This window comes from Grus americana, chromosome 1 (genome assembly GCF_028858705.1).
Source record: "Grus americana isolate bGruAme1 chromosome 1, bGruAme1.mat, whole genome shotgun sequence".
Classification (NCBI taxonomy): Eukaryota; Metazoa; Chordata; class Aves; order Gruiformes; family Gruidae; genus Grus; species Grus americana.
In genome coordinates this window covers 188,793,527-188,818,454 of record NC_072852.1, presented here as the reverse complement: position 1 = coordinate 188,818,454, position 24,928 = coordinate 188,793,527, and the positions used below count along the sequence as shown (strand labels likewise).

Genomic DNA, 24,928 nt, shown 5'->3' with positions numbered 1-24,928 from the left:
CCCATTCTAATAAAATTACAAAAGCAGGTGGAAAACATACCCTGTAAGTTTTCAAGAGGATAGGTTATGAGTGCTGGTCTGCTACGATGGATTCACAAGCAGTGAAAGCATCAGACTGTGAGGGGACTGGGAAGAAGCTGGGTTACAACCCCTGTATCTGGTGTATCCTCATGTGGAGAGGAAAGTGAAGAAGCACCAGCTTGAAGACAGACCTGATAAACACAGGTAGCCAAAAAGCCCCATCTCATTCACATACATACTGTAAAATCCACGCTGACAGCAGGCTTTTGGATAGTTGCAGACCATGCAGAGCAAGCGCTTTATCTTTTGAAACATCAGGTCTGTTTTCTGCAGCAAGAAACAGAGCTTTTCCTCACCAGCTCAGTACTGTAATTCCTACCACAGATCTGGGAAATATAATCAACAGCAGTAAAATATACTTTTTTTTCCCCTTGGCGCTTTAATGTCATTCCCATCTGCTTTTCCACATTCAAGTTGAGCTTGGAGACAGATATTTTCCACATCCTCTCTTGTTTAAAAGGGTTACACCGGTGTTGGGTTATCAGTGGGCTTGCCACGCCATTCCGTATGCCTCTGGAGGTTTTTACATCACACAACATTATCCTGAGGCATATTCCCTCTGAGTAGAGGCAGATCTTCAATGAGGCAAAAAGCAACTGAGCTGAATGCTGGCTGCTGCTAACATGGTGGTGCTCCTCAGTGATGGAAGGGGACTGATCTGGACAAGAGTGGATGGCTCTGACCCGCTCAAGGGGTACTGCACCAACACTGGGGGTAACCCTGCTCTTCTGCCTTTAGCCCTGAAGATGCATGATGAAACCACACACAAGCCCATAGTGTGACAACTCGGACAAAAGCTGAAGAAGGGTTTGCTTGATGGATATGCCAAGCTCTCAAACAGGACCATGGCAGAGAAGAGCTGAGGTTTCATTGTGAGCAGAACGGTTCACAAGTCTGATATCTCTGTTAAAGGTCCATGTTTAACAGGCTTAAACTCCTCATGCATGCCGAGACTGTTGAGAAATTTGAGTGTCGTGTGTTGCAGCACAACCCGGTATTTTTTAAGCTTGAAGCATCCAAAACAAACTAAAAAACCAGCTTAGGGTCACAGGTACCATGTCTGTCCACAGCTACACAATAGATCTGCAACCCAATTAAAGAGGACTAACCCTAAGCCATGTGGACATCAGCCATCTGTTGCCTCTTGGCCTCAGGGCTGAGAACTGGTTCCTGCTTCTCTTTCATTTTGCAGTGTAGCTGTAGGCTTGAAAGCTCTGTTCCATGGCCATGGCAGTCTCTCATAGGCATGTTTCATTCCCATATAAAATTGCCTAAATCATCACTAACTCTTGCAAATAGTACTTCTCTCTGCTCTGTAAAACAGGAAATCCAATGACAAAATAAGCTAACGGCCAGGCAAATACCAACAGACGATTCTGCATGATCTGTCATGCATGGCTTCCCACAAATTCAGAAAGTATGAATTCAGTAAGGTGAACTCCAGGACCAGCTTTAAATCCACCTGTGACAGATACGCTCGGCTCCTTGGCCAAACTTGTGGTAGTTTGGTTCAGTCTCCAAAGGAAACAAAGGCCTTGGCCATAACTGGGCCCAGAACTTCTCTAGTTCCAACCTATTCTCTGAAACCCCCCACAGGAACAGGGTGACATGGTGAGCATTGATGCGTATGGGCTTGGAAACTGAACACTGACCATGCAATTAACACATGAATAGCGGGTGGTTCTTCCAAGACTCATTTATCGAGGAACAAAGCAAGCTGTGGGTACAAGGAGTCTCATGCTTACCTTTTCTAGCACATGTAATTTGACTATGCGCCAACCGCTTTATTCCATAAAAATGACAGGCTGAGTGAGCTGCCTTTGAGGTCTCCCTGCTAAGCAGCTGGCTGTGCAGCAGTGATCTCCCCTTGAGCCGGGACACCTCTCAAGGTTACTCCTTGAGACTGAGAGACCCCATGCCAACTGCAGATCTTTGGTAAGTGATCAGTATCGCACATAACCTTGTATTATAGTGCACTAAGATTTTTGTATTGGTAACTTTGGATCGTTATTATATCCTCTGCAGCAAGTAACAGTGAGCCTTGCCACGAAACTTTGTTAAGCCTCACTACTACATCTTACTTCAATAAAACTACTTTTGCTGATACCTTTGGCAGCGGTTCTTCAAGCGGTCTAAATCACCCGTCTACACACCACCTTCTTTGTGCAAGGCTCCAACGCATTCAAGGCCACACACCTGCACACCCCCCCCTTGCTCCATTTCAGAGCAACCTCCTGCATTTCCACTCACGTGTCACCTAATGTAGCTCGTTTCTCTCTTACCAACAAACCACATGGCAAGGACTCCTGTGGCCCACCTGTCCCACACTGCACAACACAGCACTGAAATGAGGCACAGTGAATTTCTCAAGGATTTCTCTGTGTGTCACAAAGACAGAGATGCAACTCAACAAAAACCAGCCATTTCTCTCCTGCAGCAGCAGGACTCGCCCAGCTCGCTTTATAGCATGAACACAGCTCTGCAAAACTGTTCTGATTAATCTCATCTCCATTGAAGACTATCATCTGTCCCACTGGATCCATCTGGCTTAGGTGTATTTTAATAATTTGTAGCCCCCAAACAGGCAGACTTGCATTCGTAACAAGTTTCAGAAAACCCAGTTTTGCTAACTCAGCATCGTGGAAGGGCACAGAAAACATCAACTAACTGCTGCTCTGCATCAGTCATATCTCTGCTGCAGATGGCACAGAAGCACAAGTTCTGCCAGTGCGCTGTGAACTTTGCTTGTGAATGAAAAGAGGGCGAAAGACTTGGAGCACAGAAATTACCTAGGAAAAATCTGACGCCTGTTCTTATGACAAATAGTTCTTATTCTGTAAACTACAAAAGTGACATTAATATGTAAATTCAAAAAATGATCAGGGGAAAGGCATTTCAGTTGAATGTAACTAGCACCACAGACTGAAGTGTACTGTTTGCTGTGTAGTAGTTCCTTCCAGCATATAAATCTCCAGGTACGTGATATGTTGACAGTAGGAAAGCTTTGCCTATAAGGTTTTTTTCCTGCACTTCTGAACTCCACAGTGACAGGAAATCTCTGTCTCTGGCATGCTTCCAGCTTCATAACCATAATCCCACGTGAGTTCGGTTCCAGCTTTCACATGTCTACGAAATAAAACACTTGGTCAATTTGTTTGAACTAAGTGAAACATTACCATGCTTACAATTTGTCACCAACGACTCACATGCAAACCCCAAAATCGTAGGGGCCAGGGAGCATCACACAGGCAGCTTGTTGGGAAAGAACCAAGAGATATAAGGAGTCTCTGGCACACGCATGCTGCTTTGCCTACCAGAGCTATGGAGAGTACAAATACCCACAGCTAGGAGAAAAGAATTTATTCAAGAAGTGCGATAATGGTCAGAGTCTAAACAACCTGCTCTAACTTCGGGGCAAATTTTGGGAAACAAAAATAAAACAAAAAAAGAAGGCAAAAACACATAAGTGAATACATCTAAATGAGAACACAGATGGTTTTGTTATTTTTACTATGTACAGTGCATCACTCAGGTTTGAACAGATCTCTAGATACACTGGTGATGAAGACCATCATCTTTGCTCTGACGACCTATGTTGCTTGTTAATGCAACTGCACTATCTATATGCACAAAGCCTAAAACTCAGAATTAAAAACACACGCTCCTCATGAACCAGTCATTCTGACAGTACATGAAAGAGAAGAAATTTCTAAGGTAGGAAATTCATTGCCCAAAATGAATACCAAATTAAATACCTGAGACTAAGATGCTGAGGGACAACTGAGGGAAAATACAATAAAATATCAGTATTACAAAGAAGAGAGTAATTCTCTGATATTTCTCACTGGGTATGACACCAGGCACATCCAGTAAATTACCAGGCAGCAGGCTGAGAACAAACAATGAGGACTTTTCAAACAGCACATAATTGCAACCTGGGACTTTCTGCCTTAGGTTGTTCTACAAATAAAACAAATAAAAAGGTGACTGGGCAAGTTTATAGAAGATACACAATTAAGCTCAATGATCCAGATGCAGTCCCTAATGTAGAAAAGCTGTTAAAAGGGTGATTGCCAGAAAGCAGGAGGGCAAGCCAGGGGAACTTTCCTTCAACGATCCTCTTCCCTAAGTGTCTTGTGCTGACCACCACCACCTCAGTCCCCACTTTATCAGTGCTCCCTGGGGTTGGTTTATCTGGAACGAATCTTCTCCTCTGTATCATAAGTTTTCGCCTAGCACTCCCGCTGTCTCGTGCATCAGCTTAATTCATACCATAATCTCTCCCCTGCTGGGTTTAACTGCTGGTGCCTTGTGTCTCGCTGGTGCCAGCTCTCTGTATCTCCCTTTCTGTCATCCACTAAGGGAAGACCCACATCTTTTGCTTTCAGAGGAGGTTTTCACCTCTGAGTATCCTACTGCCACCTCCTCAGGACATGTTGGGCTACACAAAGTCCTGCTTCTCTTGGTAGCTGTGAAGAGAAGACCTGGAGCCAGCTAGTTGGGCCCACAAAGTGTCTCAGCCTTAAGACCCTGTAAGGTCCAATCCTGCCCTCTGGGACCCAGATCTGCTGCCTGTTCCTTGAGACAGAATACTGGGATCAATGAATCTTGGCTTTCAAAATGCTGAGTTAAACCTATTTTTCCACTGAAGAAGATTATCACTGAAATGGACACATCAAAATTAAGCTTCCCCACTTTACATTTCAGTGCAAAACTGAAGAAAAACTCATTAGTGATAATCAACAGCTGTATTTCTTCAGTCTTTAGTGCACAATAAGTCACGAATAAGAAGGTAGTTTTATGGTGATCTAAGCATCTGCCCTCCCCAGCATAATTATTTCCTAATAACTAAGCACTGCTTTTTCCCCTAATGCCTTGAATGAACAACATCAAACTTCAAAAAATTCACCTGTTTGTGAAGAACGCCACCCATGGGAAACTTCTGTTGTGAGTCTCTACAAACACACTCTGTGCAAAGAGATTTGGGCAGCAGCTGTGCTGTAAAACAGAATATTTGAATTCGAAACAGTGAAACACCTCATCATTGGCTGAAGAGCCTATTTTGTGTCAGATATCTGTCCCTAGTAAAGGTAGTTTCTTCCTTACCTTCTCCAACCCACACAGAATCTCTAGTACTCAATGTCATTGCCAGTTATTTTTGCAGTAACTATGTCTCTTTAAAGTATTTCCATCGTATTATGAAAGTACTTTTGCCTAGGAAAAACAAGTTCTTTTATCAAGCTGTCCTCCAGAAACTTATGGTGAGAATTCATCTTAGATTCAGAATGCACCACAAATAATCAGTATGTGACAGATGTATCTCGCTGTCAGCCAGGGGAGCAAGTGCTAGGTAGCAAGCAATAGATTGAATGATTCCATATGTTGGCAAAGAGATACGAGACGTGAAATGTCATTCATGTGCACGTAGGAAACATGTAAGCTCATGGATGCAGAAGAAAGGTTTCAGTAAGATGCACTACTAATCTTAACACTATATCACCTCTGCAATGAAGAGCAGCTTAAACATATGCAAGGATTTTGCTGTAAGACACATTCATGCCAATGCAGAGAAACAAGTTACTTGCAGAGTACGTATAGACACATCTATGAACCATTCGTCTTAGTTGAAGGCACATGATAATCCATTACTATTTCTTGGCAAGTCAGAATTGAGAGACATATAAAGCAGATATGTACACAGGACGATAGACCACTTTCTGAACCTATGATTGAATGGTAGAAAATTTCCTACAATATCACAACACTTATCCTACATCAGCACAAAGGGGAATTTATAATGGTTGGGGAACAAAAAACAAGGCTGGGAGAAAGCTTGTGGTTCAACAAAATGTGTCATTTTCTCTCTGGATGCCCCGCAAAAACCTGTTAAAAAATTCAGGAGAAAGATGTCTCATAATGCGAATATTTCACTCAGGAACCTAGTGGTGCCAAAAACTACAGCTAGTACATAGCACACATCATCTTATGGAGGCACTAACAGCCGGTGTGACCCAATCTGCTGTTGTGTCACTTGAGTGCAGGGAGCGCCACATAGCCTGCCTTGTCATGCACCTACCACATATATGGTTTACACGCAAAAGCCTTGTAGTTTATTTAAAATAAATAAATGATGTATTTGCATAAGACAACTAAGAGAACACATGCAACTTTTTACTTACGTTAAGAAAACGACCCACATTTCCTTCTTTTGTGGCATCCAGTACATAAATATTTTCTTCATTAGCATTCTTCAGAAGCGTCCTGTCACCATCAGCCTCCTCACAAAATGCATCTTGTTTTGACTGCCTGTGATTTTCCTCTTTGCAGTCAGCTTTTAGTGGTACGTTTTTGGGCGGCCTCACCACACACGTGTCATCCAGCACACTTGACTTGCCACAACCAACACTCTGCAGAGACAGACTCTTTCTTTTGCATTCTGCACCATCCACTTCAGCGGACTCAGTCCGTCCAATTTCCCTTGGATGTTCTTCCTTCTGCTGCTGAGTCGATTCTGTCAATGGACACCTGAGTTATTTTTCAACACTAGTTTAAGGCCAAAGCCTTTCCCTTGTTTGGCCCTGAACTCCTTTCCACCCACCCTTCGTTCTCCAAAATGTACTCAGCTTCCTTGCTATTTACATATTTACAAGTCTGTAACACAGCTTCCCTTTTCCATTAATCCTCCCACAAATGACTGTTTCCTGCTGTGGTGCCTAAAGCACTTGCTCAAGTTTCCTCTGAGTGACCTAGTCTCTTGTTCTTCTCAAATCCCACTCCAGACTGATTTCTTCCACAAAGCATGATATCATCATTCTCCACCTTAATTCCTGAAAGAATCACAAACTCTACTTAAGACAAAAGCAAGATGTGCATGCAAATAGCATCAGTTTCACGCTGCCTCTCAAGCTTGAGCCCACCCACCCCCCATTATATCCTGTTCAATTTTTGTTGACTGGAACATGTATTGGGTGTGATACGATCAGACTTGCAAGACTGACTTTCCCACAATTGCACTGTATTTGAGAAGCTGCTGTCAGGACTGTTCGACATATCCCAAGATCAACTTTGCAGGCAAAAGGTTGCCCTGTACTATAACATGCTACAATATGCAAGGCAGCAATCATTTCTGTACCGCTGAGCTCTCTTAAGACAGCCTAAGCCTATGGGGACAACATCGTTCTACTCTGAGAATAGGCCTGCCCACATCCAAAGATCACTTTCTACATATTCACCTGATAGGGCACAAGCGTACTAAGAGTGCAGTATTTATAGCTCTGCAAACCTACTTTCTTTTCCTTTCTTTGTTCCACTGGTTAGTTTTGTTTCGCTTGACTGATGAATCTGAGAACTATTATCTTCATCTGAGCTGGCACTGTGCACCAGTGTATCAATTTCCTTTAAACAGAATAAAAGATAATGAAAAGGCTGTGATGTATTGGTGCTGTATGTAACTCTGGGTCAACACAGGATAGCAAGTGGCTTTTAGGACTCTAGGGTTGAAGTTTCAAACCTACTGTAATGCATGGCTACGGCTGAGTTTCAAAAGTTCATACATTTACTGCAATGCAACATTTATCTTGATTTCAAATTATCCTTCAGAATAACCTGGAAGGAGCTCCCCACTCAGTAAAACATTTAAATAAATGCTTAAGTCCCAACAATTTCACCAGAATTTAAACATGTTTGTCTAAGCTGCTGAACCAAAGCCCAAACATGCTTTTTACGTGGTTTCAATAAAACAAACAGATGTGGCAGGATTTCTCCTCTCCCACCACAAAAAGGCAATTAGTTATGGAAGCTCCAGAATGGACAGCACTGCCAAATGTTAACATGAAAATCCCACGTGCATTTCTTAAGTGCAATGAAACCAGTGAAACCTAGAGAGTAAGTTTACCCCAGTTTTCCTCCTTTGCACGTATTTGCAGGCAACACTTCACACCCAGGTCAGATCAAATTCTCCCAACTGTGCCACTGCATGAGAAAACTGCGTCCAGCTCCTGAGATTTTCTTCCTTCCCTGCTATGTCATTCTTTGGGGAGACATCACAAAAATATTATCACTCTGACCCCCTAACCCTGCAGTTAGTTACAACAGGGGGTGGAGGGGCAGAATGATTTCCTGAGACTCTCAAGGCTGCAGTGTAAGTGAAGGGTGGAGAAAGGAAGGCTGTGAGAGCAGTCAGTGCTGGTCTCAGGGAACATGTTGAAAGACTGGTAATGGAGAAGGGGCATAGCTTCCAGCATGCCAGCTTAGCTCGCAGTGTGACACAATCTCATAAAGAAAGATCATTAGAACTATTTAAATGTATAAGGTGAAAAGGTCAAAATTAGCATACATATTCAGCACAGTGAAAAATGAATCTGTTAAAGCCTATTATTATTACCGTTTTTAGCTGGTGATTACGAAAAACAACAGTTCTAGTTCCAGGCCTTCTCGTGGTTGCAATACTTAAATTTCTTGGATGAACCCTGTACAGAAAGGTCAAAAAGAAAATATAAAAGACAAAAAGACCCATAAGTAACTCTCACAACTCACATTTCTCTAACAGTCTCTAGTTCATATAGAACAGACTACACTAGAGCCTGCAGTCTGGCCTTGCCCCAAGTTCTGCAACTATTTTGCCTTTAAGGCTAGGTTAGGTTCTCAATAGTATTTGTAAAAAAACCCAGTTCATACTTTTTTGAGAGATTAGCTGCTGCTTTTACATCCTTTCCCAGTTCACCTGCTGAGAACCAAACTCTCTGTTGTTTTACTATTATTATTATAATCTCAAAATACAGCACCTACAGACAGAGTTTTGCCTTTTTCCTGCTACCACTTTCAACAGTTTTGACAGTGCAGCTTTCAAACAGGAAAGCGAAGATGTTGCGGGGAAAAGGGATAGAGAGGGAGGCAGAGGGGGAGACAGGCAATATATGGCAGATAGAGAAAATACTCTCCCACAAAAGAATCTCACTCCTTCACATCAGGAGAAGCTTGTGGAAGGATGGGAAGTGGTATTTGGCATACACATTTAAAACATCTAAAATCACATTCATTTGGATTACGTTCAGAGTGCAGTAGAGAACGCCAGTTTCAAAACTAATCTTAATATCTGCACAATGCCTAGCAATAAGTAACAGCTCTTATTCAAGAAAACTTTCACCGTAAAACATTTCTATGTGTTTTCTTGCCACAGAAAAACCTCAAGGCACTTCTTTGGGCTACTGATAATAGCAAAAAATGCTACTCTTCAAGGGTTTCTTAAGATTTAAACCTCTTTGTAAATTTAAAAGGTGCAGTAGCCACAAGTAGTTGTGACATTATTACATGATTACATTGTTTGTCCTTTTAAAGGCAATCTGTTTGGGTAAATGATATGTAAGCTTAGCGCACTCATGCGCTCTCAAAGGTTTCCCAGTTCAGCTGGATTGTCATTTCTTAAGAGGCAGAATAACAAAGGTTTTTTTGTCTTTTTTTTTTTTTTTAACACAGTCCATATACAAAACATTCTCATTTATGAGATTTAGGGTAGCAGTGCAGTAAACATAGCTTTAAAACTCTGCTTCCCCGCAATTTTTAGTAATGGCACTTAGCAGAAGTAAAATCTAGCTGATTGCTGTTAATTATGTAATTTACAAAACTATGAATTCAATAGGTTTCCAAGATACTGAAATGAAAGTAAGAATATACTGGCAGGTATTTTAAAAAGTTTGCATTTGCAATTTCACGATGCTTCTCAAAGAGCCACAATAATTTTCTACTATGAAATGAGCAAGAATTTGCAATCATTTATGAGTAGTACAAAGAAAATGTTTACAAAGTAGTGCCACAGACCAAGGAATAAAGTTTAAGAAAACAAGCTCCTGACTTTCTTCTGGAAAGTCTACAGCATGCTATTGATAAAGTTACAGGGTTATTTCACACCAATTTTATTTTAGGAATCCTGACAGGCTATGAGACCTTGACTGTAAAATGAAAACTTTTGCATAATTCACTGCAAAAGTGAGGTGTTGTCAGACTCCTAATGGGAAAGGTTAAGACTCCTAGCAAGAAAGGTTATGTTACAAAGAACAAGAGGTTTAGAGACTGGGAGCAAAGGACAGGACAGTTAGTGGCTAATTTGTTATCAAACCCTTCAGTGTCATCAACTATCTTTAAATCATTTATCTCAAGTATCTTTTATTAATTCTTTCAAATTAGCATGATGATTAATGCCCTGAACAGATCAAGTGCACGCAGGAAATGAATTGGATTTCTAGAAAATGCCAAGTGGTACGCACAGTAAGTAAAATTAATATAGAGGAAAAACTTTGTCCCAGTAGAAGAAATAATCAGGAAATAACAAAAAAGTTGAGAAAGAAAAAAAAACCCCATCCTCAGCTGAGGACATTCAGCTCCACTCTAAGTTTTACAAAGGACTTTCTAGAATAGCAGAGTATTAGTTTTGCTATGCTTAAACTTACACTGTTGATTTTTTTTCATTATCCACAGTCTGAGACAAAGATTCCTGCTTCTCAAGAATGTCATTTTTGCCAGCCTGCACTAGTTCAATCACAGAGTCTGAACAATCAGTGTCAAGTTTTCTTTTTTTGGAAAAAAAGCCATGGTTTCTGTCATTCGCAGCACTCTTCTCTTTCAGCTCTTGACCAGCATCTCCCAATATTTCATCAGCTCTGCTCATTAATCTGCCTGGAAGAAAAAGAAAAGATTTTTTTTTTTTTAAATTGTTTGTTTGTTAAGATAGGTCACGCTCACTATCACAGCTCAAACTTACATTAAGAAATACAAGAACATTATTTGGGAAAGCAAAATATGAATACATTTATACTGAAGGAAAACAAGCCCTGGCACAGGATGCACAGACTTGTGAGGCAAAAATCCACAGTCTGAGATAAGCTTTGCTCCAGAATGTTTTCATTGTTTGTCTGGCCCCATCGCAATGCAGACTTCTTCAGTGTTCTTCTGTCCGTTGATCAATCCTGCAAGTTAAGGTTATATCAACTCACTTCTCTTCCAACCTCTTATTTCCCTGTTTAGTTCTCAAAAAAATTCCAGGGCACAGGCCACAGAAGAGGGAGAATTATGCTATACATCTTCCACAGGTGACCTTCTGTTACCTGAGTAAGTACAAACAAATGTCCCCTTGTCGATATCATCTAGGCAGCGGACACCCCAGCCTTTCTTCTCTGTGTTGAACACCTGCAACCTGACTTGAATGCCATGTTGTACAACTCTGTTCTGACACATCATCTTGTCACACCTGCACAACACACTACACTCATAAATTCTGTTGAGAGGAAGCAAAACAAAACACAATATAAAAGAATGCATTACCAAAACAAGTCACTATTACTAATTTCCCTCCTGAGCATTAATAAGGCAGGTGACTGCAAAGATAAAAACTGACTGTATGCCAGTGCTCAAGAAAGCTCAAGACTTTCTTGATTGCCAATTCATCAATTTTAAGAGTCTGCCAGCCAGATTTTTGTATAAGTAGTCAAGAAAAAAATAAACGCTACCTTTTTATTTCATAGGAGTAAATTGCACAGAAGCAGAAAACCCTATGAAGCACCTCATTCTCTGCTGGAACAGATTTTAGCAAAGACAATCTGTCTGCCTGGACCTCACTGTAGCTGTCATGAATTTTAGGATTTAACCAAATATTTCTAAAAGAATTCATAATTGTGGGTTGGTTTTTTTTTTTTGCATTTGTTTCTGGGTTCACTGGCAGCTTTAATTCTGCACACCAACCATGACCTAACATCACACAGCAACAAAGGACTGAAAGGGGCTCCTTAAGCCTGTGGGTTCAGCCCTTGGCTATTGCCATAAGCTACCTTGCAAAATTCCTCTCCTAAACACCTGAGGTTACTGGCACCTTCCCCAGGCCACGTATTAATCCACAGGAGCTGAGTAAGAGAAAGGGCGAACACTTGCAGTACTCGAACGGCTTTGGAGACTCTTGGAAGAGCCACACATTACCAAGTCTGGCAACAGCAGCTGGCTGATATTTCTTTAGGATTCTGGTCCTACAGAGCAAATGGGTGGACAAAATACAAGGCAAAACCCAAGGCTGACTACTGCTTCCCACTTCTTTGGCTGATAAATACTGTGGACAGTCTTGTGATAGGCCTCTTCCCCCTGTGACAGGTTTCTTTCTCCTCACCCTCCTCCCCTTGGCATGCCTGAATGAACGAGCACATGGGCCAGATATGGCCTGAGCTCCTGGACCAGCAAATACTATGTTACTCTTCATGCTCTTCTTGGACCTTGAACTAAGCTGTGAACATTGTAGTATCTGCAGTACAAAAGTGGTTTTTTCCTCCTATTACTCAAGTCACATTAATTATTTTTTATCATCCTGATCTCAGTAAAATTGTGACAAAACCAGAAGGTTTCAGTAATCCAGAAACTGCAGTTATTTTAGTCCTGTAGCACTTACACTACAGGAGTAAAATAAGAGCTACAAATAAAGTAATAGTTCGGTTTTTCTTACCCACTAGGAACAGGTCCCTCTAGTCTTTTGTAACTGTATCCACGGGATGTTTTACTACTTGGAGATAGAGAAATTTTACTACAGCCTCTTGCAGTTAGCTGTAGGCATGCACATTTTGACCTAAAAAACAACAGTAAAACATCTCAGAATGTATTTGGGGCAGCGTAAATCAAACATAAATCTAGATAATTTAAAATGTACTTGCCTATACACACACACATTTTATATACACCTATATTTCCCCACACACATTTTTAGTCCACAAGGCCATTTCAGGCACTCTACCCTTGTCTTTGTCTCTTGCCTGGTTATGCGTGCTTTACAATAACCACATTCTCTCCAAGCCAACCCCATTCTTCTGCCAAGATCTGTAAAAGGCACATGCAAACAGCTGAAGTACAACAGAAATTTATTATAAATGGGACACTGCCAAATGGATTGAATGAATGAATGAAAATCACCTGTTCTGGCAGAGCATCCCGGCCTGTTAGCCACGACTTTATTACCTTCCTCCCACCCTAGCCCCCAAGAAGCGAAGAATTTCACACTGCAGAGTGGAGAACTCAAGCAATAATGCTGGTCTTCACCATCTTCTATCATGACAACTCCAAAGACTCACAGCGTTTGTGCAAACAGCAACGAACAAAATCCTGAACTCCAAAACTGCACATCAAAAGCATCTGAAATCTTGGGGGAGTTCAGTGGAAAGAAGCAGCATGCTATGTGCTTGCTGTTCCCCACTGCTCAGCTGAAACTAAATAACTTTAATTACTGAAGTCTCATTATGCTAGGCTGTGATTTCAAGCTCTTGTTGGGTCACAGGCAATTACACTGCACACCAGCACACGGAACTGCCCTAGCTATCAATAACACAAAATGGGTTCAAAACCAACTAACACCTACAGGCAGAGATCAGGTCACAGACAAACACCCAAGAAAGCAGACAAAATTATCACCAAACTCGCATATGTTAACTGTGGCAGGTTCCCACAGAGTAATATGTAGCCCAGAGTTACTAGGCTTTAGAAGAAGACAGCAATGAGCAACATCATTTGAACTGCTCCGAACATAAATGTGTTCTGTGACCACAGGGTTTCATAGTTTCTGTTTAGACAAGGGGAAGGACAGGATGTAGAGGTTGTGAACAGGCGTGTTTCTTCCTTTGCCCTCAGAAACCTTCTAAGTTCCAAACGATCTGATCTCTCCGGGCTGTCCCGACCCATCCCATCTCTAGGACACCATCCCACAGCAGGAGCTGCAGCAGTTGTCATGCAGGATCCTTCCCTGCCTGCCAGGAAAACGAGCCTTCCTCTGCTGGCACAAGACTCTCCTTTCCCCACCCCTTTCCCAAAGTCGAAAGACCTGCTTGCCAGCTCCACCTGGAGGAGAAGCACTGCCAATTTGGGAAGAAAGGGAAAGGCACACAATAATCCACCTGTTGATAGCTTCCTTCCCTACAACAGAGGCTGGACGGGTAGGAGCACCCAAGTTCTGGAGAAGACAAAGACACAGTGGTGTCAGTCAACACAGAGCATGGCACAAGACAACTCCCACAGAAATTCCAGCAGCACTGGTCCTTCGTTATTTGGCACTGTTTGGTACCGCGTGCCTTCACACTTACGCCACCACCCTACTACTGAGGCATCATGCATCTCTTGTCTGGGATTAGATTTTTCTACCTACCTATCAATGCAGCCATCTGTGCAGTCACATGAATCAACAAACATGCTGGAGAAATTGTTGAGATAATATCCACGCGGCCACGACGCCCTCCGATATTTGAAATAAGGTAATCTTGCACGGTCAAGATCATTACAGAAGGAAACGGGCACAGACTCGGCTCCATTGCTAATATCAAAATCAAACACGAGGGGTTCGGGATTTATGGTGTTCCTGCCCAACAGTACGTATGTGTTGAAGGAGAAATGATCAACAAATAAGAAATTGCACTCTGTTTCAAACAAATAATTTTGCACGTCTTGAAAGCTTCTCAGACTTCGACCACAAGGAGCTTTATAATTCACATCCAGCGATTTTGAAAGGCAGTCTGCTTTTGCATGGCGTCTTTGAAAGTGAAACAGGATCGGTATCTTTAGAGGATTTTCACCCCTGTAGAAGCCCGCTGCTCTGTTGGTCAGACATGCACTAGAGCACTTGTGGTTCTGATACTGCAGGTTTAAAGGTAAATCTTGAATTTTACTAGATGCTTCTTTAATCCCTGGACCTGTTTTTTCCATCTCCTCTTTTTTGCTATTTGGAATTAAAAAAAAGAAAAAAAGAGCAGCATCTCAGACAACCAGTAAAACGCTCAGATTTTTAGTGGTTCAATATTAATAGTGCAGGAGAGAAACAGCCCATTGCTAGAAGTGCAAAGGTTTCACTGAATCACTGTATTGTATTACTATCCTAACATCATATGAAGACATGTTCAGTGGCATTCGAAAAAAAACCAGAAAAAGAAAAGAAAAAGAAAAGAAAAAAGAAAAAGAAAAAAAAGAAAAAAGAAAAAGAAAAAAAAGAAAAAAGAAAAAGAAAAAAGAAAAAAGAAAAAGAAAAAAAAGAAAAAAGAAAAAGAAAAAGAAAGAAAAAGAAAAGAAAAAAATAAAGAAAAAGAAAAAAGAAAAAAAGACAACAGCTTCTTCCCAGAAAGAACTTACATACTAAAATCACAGAAAGGACATTAAAAAAAAAAAAAGAAAGAAAAAGAAAGGAACTATATCTTTACCCCCACCTTCCAAATCAGTACCCGAGGCTAAATACAGAGAGACTAAGTCATGTGCCTGACAATCTGCACAGTTTGTGAAAGCCTGAGAACTGAATTAAAAACTTGTTAAGTCCTAACCCTGATATTCCTATCAGGGATAATACTCATGGATCTTTATTCACAACCTAATGACCTGTTTTATTCTGCAATGTTCTCCCATGGTAAATTAGACAAGTCTACCCAAAACCTCAGGTTTTCCATGTTGGTCAAGTTAAAAATATTTTCACTTTGAAAACTGGCAGGATTCAAAACTGGGTTTAAAACGTTGAATTTAGAAATACAAGAGAGAGATTAAAATCTCTCTCAAATGCACTAAAGAATATGTTAAATAAGGAACTGGAATAAGCTATTAAATACACTGACCTGTGAGAACCTTCTACAGAGTTTGCAGTGTTGTGATCTGTAGGAAGATGCTGCAATTTGGGTTTGGCTTCCTGTATGCCATCTCCACCAAACTCATCACTTACTGAAAAAATTTGAATGCAAGCAAAAACTTCAGCAATCTACATTTCAATTTATAATCAAACTTAATTTAGTTACTAAAGAGATAATTGCCAAAATACCTTAAAAACAATGCATTGCTATGAACTACAGCTAACAAAGAGCATGCTAGCAAGTGCCCTACTGAAAAAAGCTGCTGCTTTTTATAATTTATACAAAAGTCATGTGTTTGCATATAGGTGTGCAAGACAGCAACTAGCTGACACACAACACACACTCTCACACTTTCTTTTCTGCTCTTCCTCTCCTTCCCTTTCCCCAAAGGGGAAAAGCTTAGGTGTGCATTGACAAACTTGAAGCATAAATGCATCATGAAGATTGACCCTTTTTCACAGACCACCAGGTGATTTGCACATTAAAATCTTCCATGTAGTTTTCAAAGTGCATGGAGACATATGAAACATGTATACAGATTTCTCTTCACTATTTGAGGTAAAAGGATGCCAGGGTATTACAGCAAGTGGAGCCATGCACAAGATGACTCTGCTTGCAGCCAGCTCGGGTTCATCTGGGCTTACTAGTTCAAACTCTCTTCACTTGGTAGAAGCCATATACACATTCACATAAACCACAAAAGTACAAACCCAGGTGAGAGTCCATAATCCAGTACCTGAGGAAACTAATAATTATAGTTTTTCCCTTGTAATGCTTCTCAGATCTATTTTATTGATTTCAGCAAAGAGAAATAAGATCCTGGAGAGTAAAACAAGACAAATTAAATCCATATACCAAATAAATACAACTGAGATGCACATACCATTTGTCAAGGTTAAGAGATCACCTAGATTAGCTTCATTCACCAGTGCCCAAGCCTGCCAGCATTCTATGCAAAAACCAAAACAAAACAGATATGAAATGTAATTTAAGTAATGATAATAGGGACAACGATAACAGGGAAAACAAGGTCTAAGTCCTCCAGAGACACTTGTTTCCTCACTATGCTAATGTATCGCAAGACATACTATTAGAAACCTTTTCCACCACAGTCCATGATAGGCACATCTATAAAATACAATAAAATCACAGCTCATACTCATAGAATCATAGAATCATAGAATGGTTTGGGTTGGAAGGGACCTCAAAGACCATCTAGTTCCAACTCCCCTGCTGTGGGCAGGGACACCCTCCACTACACCACGTTGCCCAAAGCCTCATCCAACCTGGCCTTGAACACTTCCAGGGAGGGGGCATCCACAACCTCTCTGGGCAACATGTTCCAGTGCCTCACCACCCTCACAGTACAGAATTTCTTTCTAACATCTCATCTAAATCAACCCTCCTTCAGCTTAAACCCATTACCCCTTGTCCTGTCACTACACTCCCTCATAAACAGTCCCTCTCCAGCTTTCCTGTAGGCCCCCTTTCAGGTACTGGAAAGCAGCAATTAGATCTCCCCAGAGCCTTCTCTTCTCCAGGCTGAACAACCCCAACTCTCTCAGCCTGTCCTCATAGGAGAGGTGCTCCAGCCCTCTGATCAGCTTCGTGGCCCTCCTCTGGACTCGTTCCAACAGCTCCATGTCTCTCCTGTACTGGGGCCCCCAGAGCTGGATGCAGTACTCCAGGTGGGGTCTCACAAGAGCAGAGTAGAGGGGCAGGATCACCTCCCTCGACCTGCTGGTCACGCTGCTTTTGATGCAGCCCAGGACACGGTTGGCTTTCTGGGCTGCGAGCGCACACTGCCGGCTCATGTTGAGCTTCTCATCAATCAATACCCCCAAGTCCTTCTCCTCAGGGCTGCTTTCAATCCATTCCTTGCCCAGCCTATAGTCGTGCTTGGGATTGCGCCGACCCACGTGCAGGACCTTGCACTTGGCCTTGTTGAACTTCATGCGGTTCACACAGGCCCACCTCTCCAGCCTGTCAAGGTCCCTCTGGATGGCATCCCTTCCCTCCAGCGTGTTGACCACACCACACAGCTTGGTGTCGTCGGTAAACTTGCTGAGGGTGCACTCGATCCCACTGTGCATGTCACCGACAAAGATGTTGAATGGTGCCAGTCCCAGTACCGACCCCTGAGGAACGCCACTCGTCACTGTCCTCCACTTGGACATTGAGCCGTTGACCACAAGTCTCTGAGTGCGACCATCCAGCCAATTCCTTATCTACCGAGTGGTCCATCCATCAAATCCATGTCTCTCCAATTTAGAGACAAGGATGTCATGCGGGAACGTATCAAATGCCTTGCACAAGTCCAGGTAGATGACGTCAGCTGCCCTTCCCTTATCCACCAACGCTGTAACCCCATCGTAGAAGGCCACCAAGTTTGTCCGGCACGATTTGCCCTTAGTGAAGCCATGTTGGCTGTCACCAGTCACCTCCTTATTTTCCATGTGCCTGAGCATAGTCTCCAGGAGGGTCTGCTCCATGATCTTGCCAGGCACGGAGGTGAGACTGCCCGGCCTGTAGTTCCCTGGGTCTTCCTTTTTACCCTTCTTAAAAATGGGGGTTAAGTTTCCCCTCTTCCAGTTGGTGGGAACTTTACTGGACTGCCAGGACTTCTCAAATATGATGGAGAGTGGCCTGGCCACTTCATCCGCCAGTTCCCTCAAGACCCGCGGATGCATCTCATCAGGTCCCGTGGACGCATCTCATCAGGTCCCGTGGACTTGTGCACCTTCAGGTTCTTTAGATATTCTTGAACCTGATCTTCTCCTACAGTGGGCGGTTCTGCATTCTCCCAGTCCCTGCCTTTGCCTTCTGTGACCTGGGCAGTGTGGCTCAAGCATTTGCCAGTGAAGACTGAGGCAAAGAAGTCATTGAGTACCTCAGCCTTCTCCATATCCTGGGTAACCAGGTCGCCCGTTTCATTCTGGAGGGGACCCACATTTTCCCTCGTCCTCCTTTTATCACTAACATACTTATAGAAGCTTTTCTTGTTGTCCTTGACATCCCTGGCCAGACTAATTTCTGTCAGGGCTTTGGCTTTCCTAACCTGCTCCCTGGCTGCTCGGACAGTTTCTCTGTATTCTTCCCAGGCTACCTGCCCTTACTTCCACCCTCTGTGGGCTTCCTTTTTTTGTTTGACTTTGCCCAGTTGCAAATCAATACTGAATATCCTCTGGCTTTTGGAAAGCTGCTGGAGTGTTTCCGAACACACATATACACAAACCGGTAGCCTCCAGTGGCAGTAATATACATACACACAATTCAGTGTAAGTTTCTCTCTTTACTTTGTCATCAGACTAGTCATCTTCCTGCTAAGAAGGGTTGGATCTTGGCAGAGCAAATGAATGCTACTCCTAAATTGGTGGAAATGGCCTTCAGATAGTAAGAACACTAAGAAGAGATCAGTTCTGTCTCAAACTCTTACCCCATGCAATAAATATTGCAAGGTGGCAGACAAATGTCAGCAAAAAACAGGTTAATATTTTAGTTTGAAATCTTTACAGAACAAAGCATAGAAAAATTTAAATTTAACTATGTCACAGATTCATTGTGTCATCTGGGGATTCAAGTTCAATTTTTATCTATGCACCACTGTAATATTCTGTCATAAAAACCAAGATGTGGGAGCCCCAGTACATAAAAAAGTGCACTACCAATTTAGAGCAAGTAGTACAATGTAGAGCGTGTGGATATGCCAGTTTAAAAGCATCTTACACTACTGTACATTTTCATGCACAAAAAAAGCAGTAAGATCCATAGATTACATTTACGTGGGTGACTTAATAAAAAAAAATATTTTTTCTGAATTAAATAAACCAGTAAAAAGAAACCTGTGTACTGTTCCAAGCTTATCAGACTTCTGATTTTGATGTAGACAAAGGAAACTTATTTCCATGAAAATCAGGAACAATCTTAAATACATTACTGTCACATTTTTCTGTTAATGTTTCAAGTTATAATGGTGTCTCCAACATGAAATAATACTTATATGATTACAATCCCACCCCAAAACCCTCCAGTTCACTGAGATCAGCTTGAAAGGCTAAAACTTCTGATGATAAACAAAACACAAGGCACTGCAAGTATTTCATTACTTCTCAAGAATAAGCATTTCAGTTCCATGTGCTTAACAGCCACGCATTGTTTGAAAAAGTATACAGGCAAAATGAGAAAATGGCAAAATGCACCTGAAATGATTAGGCTCCTTTTAAAAAGCAGATATATATTTTAAAGTGCTTAAAACCACCAACTACTAACTCATTTAAATTCAGAGATATCTGAATTGTGGCAGATATCACACAGCCCGACACAAAGCAGGGCACAGCTCCCCTGCAGTCCAGCTTAACCGTTACAAGGATTTCAAACCTTGGTTAGTGGCAGTTCCATTCTTGATCTTTTGCTTTAGCAACAGCAGCACATTTTGCACTTGCTCAAATATGACGTCCACTCTTCTACCTCCCAATTGTGTCCAAAACGTCTTCAAATCACCTGAAATGCAAATTTCCATTTACAAATCTGTACAGCTCCCAAGAAGTCTGAAAACACAAGTAGCTCCTAATGGGCTCTTCAAAGGCTCCCACTCATTTCCTTGGGAGGCACTTCTGAAAAACCAGCCAGGACAGCTCTCATCTTCTGCAGGCTTAAACCTTCAGAAGTCTATTCCTGAACCTAATCATTAAAGTGAAACAAGTCAAGTGACGCACTGGAGTGGCCACGATGCTCCTTCAAGTAACTTTCCAGGCATGGCTACAAAGGGTTCTGTAGAGGCTCCAAACACCAGCAAATTAGTTCCACTACAAATTAATCACCACTGAAACTCACAGAAGTGACACAGGAGAATATTTTCAACTGAATGAACTGAACATATTATTAAACAAAAGACATTTGGAAAATTTTTTATAGCTGTAACCTCCCTTAGCTACACAAGCTAACTATCCTGTCACATCAATACTTTTGGTACGTTTTCTTGGGAAAAAATGTTCAAAATATTTTCCGATAAAAGCAGTTTGATAAGTTTTGTTCACCAAGTGGTATCAGTTGCAATAATTAATACACCCTTTATATTGTGCCTCCTTCTTCCACTAGAAATATTTATAAAGAACATTTTATTTAAAGAAATGTTTTATAAGCTACTAGCTCAGAACCTCTTCTCTTCCAAGTGTATGTACCTTTGAGGTACTAAGCCCATTCATGAAAGCTTTTATTGAGACATTAGCAGTGCATCTTTGGGAAGGACTCTGAAAAGGGAATATGGTTCAGCGTGTCAACAGATGATGCCAGAAAAGAGAACAGGCTCTCTCTCGTGGTTAATGTTTCTCTTCTTCAATGATCAAGCACAAAGGAGTAAGTAAACCTGTTTTCCTAGTCCATTTACAGAAGTAGAGTCCACTGTCACCATACCAGTTTCACATTCCACTTTCAGACAGCAAATCTCGGTTGGCAAATGTGCTAGGGTGACACCTGCATGAAATACTGCATTCTTGTAAGGCTAGTAAAAAAGTATTTCCTTAATTTTTCACTTAGCAGAGAATGACTTCTGTTGTCCAAGACACCACAACCTAAGTAATGCTATGGCAGTACAGAGTCTATGGTTCCTTTCAAAAGCATCCTGACAGCAGTGAAGAAAGTAACAATCTTTTGTCACCACAACCTCAGCTGCTTATGTCTCCAGCAGCTAAGGGCATAATATCTAATGTCAACAGGAAATGTTGAAAGTACTTTAACTTGTAAAACAACTGATTTGGCACTAACTCTTATCATAATTTCATGAGCTTTTGTAGTCACAGAAATTAAAAAAGTGGAAAGTCAAAGTCCTGTTACAAAAAAATGGCCACAACACTTTTTGGAAACCTACACTACTGCTCCAAGAGAGAACATCTGCCCTGTGCCATATCCATCCTTTTGCTGTGCATGACAGTATCACAAATTTAACATATGAAGAAATAAGTATATTTAATACTGGTGTTTAAAAACACGCATTTGGAAATTCTACTAAGAATTTCCATCACTGCAGATTTAAACTGCTGTCCTTATTTCTTATCTGTTTTCATATATTTCAATACATTTACTAAGTCTGGATAGTACTGATGGATAGATTACTTCAGAGGATGGGTGACAGAACACAGTTTTTCATTTCTAGTTCATCAGTTATAATCCTATGTAGGCCAAAAGGATACAAAACATATGCTACTACATGTAGTGCTCAAAACACTCACTCACATTGGAAATGCTTCCCCAGTTCTCATGCTGGAGTGCCCCGAAACTTTAGCAGCAAAAACTTGGGTTTTGCATGGAGAAGCAAAGATTGCATATGAAGTTCATAGTATAATTTTCATTTCAAACAAGACAGGTGTACACATCACTAATCTCTCTGTTGTTAATGCTGCTATTGTCAACCCCAGCCAGGAGGACAGGGAACGAAGAGACACAGGATGCATCTACCTTGTCAGCATTCAAAATGATCTTACCAGCTGATGACTCAGCATGTCGACTGTCATCCGGTGGCAATAGTTCCAAACCTGGCTGAGGCCATTTCCTCTGAAAGGATTTTCTTTTCCCCCTATAGGATCCTTGTGGCCATATCTCCCTTTTTTCAGCACTGTGTAGGGGAATGACTCTAGAGCAAGAAACAAGCAGCCAAGGCCAGGGCTACTTACACTACCTACCAGAAAAAAATACTTGGGCGAGTGTTTCCTATGAAGGATCTGTAGTGCTGCTGACTAACAGCTTCTACATACACCATAAAAGGCAAAACTATTGTCTTCTGGTTATCATTTTCACACCGTAAGTGGTGCCAAATATATACTACTTTCCCCTTTCCCTCCATAAATCCAAATTGTACTACCTTCAGTCCTCTCCTCCCTGGAACTGGTAAGGTTCTCCACTTCAAAGCAGTCGCACAGCACTGCAAGAGATGCAGAATGGACATGTAAGAGAGCAGGTAAGAAATTAAAATGGTTGTAGCTACTTTTTAAAAATTTATACAAGTAAATACTACAGCAGCTATCAGTGGGAGCACTGTGTGAGAAAGTGTTGTGGTGAAATAGTCATCCCACTTTCAAATAGTCATCCCACGTCTTGTCAAGATCTAGCTGAAGAACACTCAAATGAAACAAGCTGTGTGAGGAATTTTTTTTTTTTTTACATAGGTCATTTCTTATCATCCCTCAAGCATGAAACTGTCACGAGATGACCCATACTTTCCGGCATATTCAGCTGAGCCTACATAATCCCCACTTCCTATTAGCTCACATTTCTCTCTTTTTTTAAAAATGAATGCTGTCAGTACAGCAGTACCACAACTAAACTAATTTATTTAGGAAAAAATAAGGCCTTTTAGGTAAAAAAAAAAAAAAAGAATCTGTTTCTCAACAGATGCAAGATAAAGCAATATATCTCCACTGTAGTAACACTGAGAAGTAAGGCATCACTCTTCAACAACATCGAAGATACCAAATTTCCGACTATCACCACTCATGACGCAGGATAAAATGTACCTTATAAGTTAGCTACTTAATCTTTTCTATGCTATAGCTGAAAAGACATTTCCATTCATTCTGGCACAGAGATTTCATTTGGTTGACTGGGAAAAGAGGTTAAATGAAGACTTGATTCCTAAAAAAGTTTCTCACGATATCTGCCTAATGACTGCTCAAAACAGGTATATTTTTTAAGGCTTACTTCTTTGCTCTTCCATCTTCCAGGGAGGCTGCATGGAGGACTGTTACACTCGTTGGGGTATGGCCAACGCTGAGCCCAGCTCAGGTAGGAGAGCTGTGCGTTGATCTTGCTATCCTCCACCACCGCTGTAGGGTCAGCACAAGGGGCCTGTGGACAGGAGAGGGGCTGCCTGTCAGGCTGGGAGCTGCGCCAGGCCTTGCCACCAGCTGTCATGGGGTGAACCTGTGGCGAGGACAAACCTGTGGAGGGGGGAGAACCTCTGGTGGGGGCGAGTCTCTGGTCAGGGGCCACCCTGGGACACTCACGGACCACTCGGGGCCTTGCCCCAGCACCTTCCACCCTCCTCTGGCCAACGTCTCTCAGCTCGTCTGGGGATTAAGGAGAGAAAAGGATTAAAGTCGTGCGGCGTTGACAGGACACACTGCCACGCTGAGGCGCGGAGGTTCCCGGACCCCCTTGCTCCTTCAGGCACGCGTTCCCCGAGGTGTGGGGAGCAACGGGCTGCGGCCCGGGGAAGACCGGGCCGATCCCCGCCCCGCCGGGTGACAGGTCCCACAGGGCTCTTCCTGGAGTACCCGGCGATATTTACCGCCGCCGCGGCTCTCGCAGGGACAGGCCCCCCGGGACTTTGCTGAGGGACGGCGCGGCCCCGGCAGAGCCACGGGCCAGGTCCCGGCCAACCGCCCTCCTCCTCGTTCGCCACCGCCCTCAAGCCGGCCCCCGCTTAACAGTACCTGCGGGCGGCGCACGGCCGCGCCGAGCCGCGCTCCCCCCGACCTGAGCACTCTCTGCGCCCGGAGCGCGCGCTGCACCGGCGCCGCCCGCCACCAGGGGGCGCCGCCCCACCAGGGAGGCCCCACCACCACCCCCTCCACCTGCGAAGCCATCGCCCCGCCCCCACGGCGGGTACTGCGCGTGCGCACTAACGCCACACCGCCCCGCTCTCCTCCGGGCTGGGGCGAGAACGCATGCGCGAGTCCATAGCGCCCACATCCCCCCTCCCCGTGCGGCTCAGGGTGGAGTAGGCAAGTCCTTGATGATTGGACGCCGAGCCTTCCGGGTTATGGCTTTGCGCCAGCGTTTCGTCGCTACTACGCATGCGCAAGGCGGGGCCGGACCGCACGAGCGAATGGCTGCGCGCAGGGGGTGGGCCGTTACGGTAGGACGCGCACCTTTCTTTGTTGCTATTGGCTGCGGCGGGGGCGCAGGTGCGCGTGGCACTGGCCAATGTGGCCGCGGAGAGGCAGCGGAGGCGGGGAGAGAACCGAGAGATAGGCGGTGCGTCCGCCATCTTGGGGCGGAGCGGTGCTGTAACCTCTTGCTGGCGTTGGCGAGTCGAGCCGGGCCTGGTGGGAGCGCCGCCATCTTGGCACAGCACCGCCCGGCCCGAGAGGGCGAAAGTGGGAGGGGTCAGGTCAGGTCAGGCCAGGCCAGGCAGCTTATCTGTTCGAGCGTTGGGCTGCAGGGATGGCCCCGGCCGTTGTTTTGGGCCTGATGGGGCCTGCCTGGTCTGAGGTACTGCGGGGTGCGGTGTCTCT

At 43.1% G+C, this 24,928-nt stretch overlaps 1 protein-coding gene across 3 annotated transcripts; it reads right to left on the bottom strand.

Annotated features, from left to right (window-relative positions):
• Positions 1 to 499: 499 nt before the first annotated feature.
• SETDB2 (SET domain bifurcated histone lysine methyltransferase 2) lies at positions 500 to 24,231 on the bottom strand. 3 transcript variants are annotated; one of them, XM_054830147.1, is made up of 16 exons: positions 24,125 to 24,170; positions 23,630 to 23,758; positions 23,391 to 23,537; positions 22,555 to 22,614; positions 20,076 to 20,198; positions 16,582 to 16,647; positions 15,687 to 15,789; positions 14,243 to 14,809; positions 12,560 to 12,679; positions 11,181 to 11,323; positions 10,527 to 10,752; positions 8,465 to 8,549; positions 7,368 to 7,476; positions 6,261 to 6,592; positions 4,991 to 5,079; positions 500 to 3,207 (listed from the first exon to the last, which is right to left on the bottom strand). In XM_054830147.1, the coding sequence occupies exons 3-16, from the start codon at positions 23,422 to 23,424 to the stop codon at positions 3,090 to 3,092; spliced, it is 2,175 nt and encodes a 724-aa protein (XP_054686122.1). In that variant the 5' UTR covers positions 23,425 to 23,537; positions 23,630 to 23,758; positions 24,125 to 24,170; the 3' UTR covers positions 500 to 3,089. The 3 variants fall into 3 exon arrangements, with proteins under 3 accessions (XP_054686122.1, XP_054685937.1, XP_054686028.1); XM_054829962.1 differs by having other exon boundaries at positions 502 to 3,207; positions 11,181 to 11,350; positions 24,125 to 24,231; XM_054830053.1 differs by lacking the exon at positions 23,630 to 23,758 and having other exon boundaries at positions 502 to 3,207; positions 11,181 to 11,350; positions 23,391 to 23,629; positions 24,125 to 24,210.
• Positions 24,232 to 24,928: the final 697 nt, after the last annotated feature.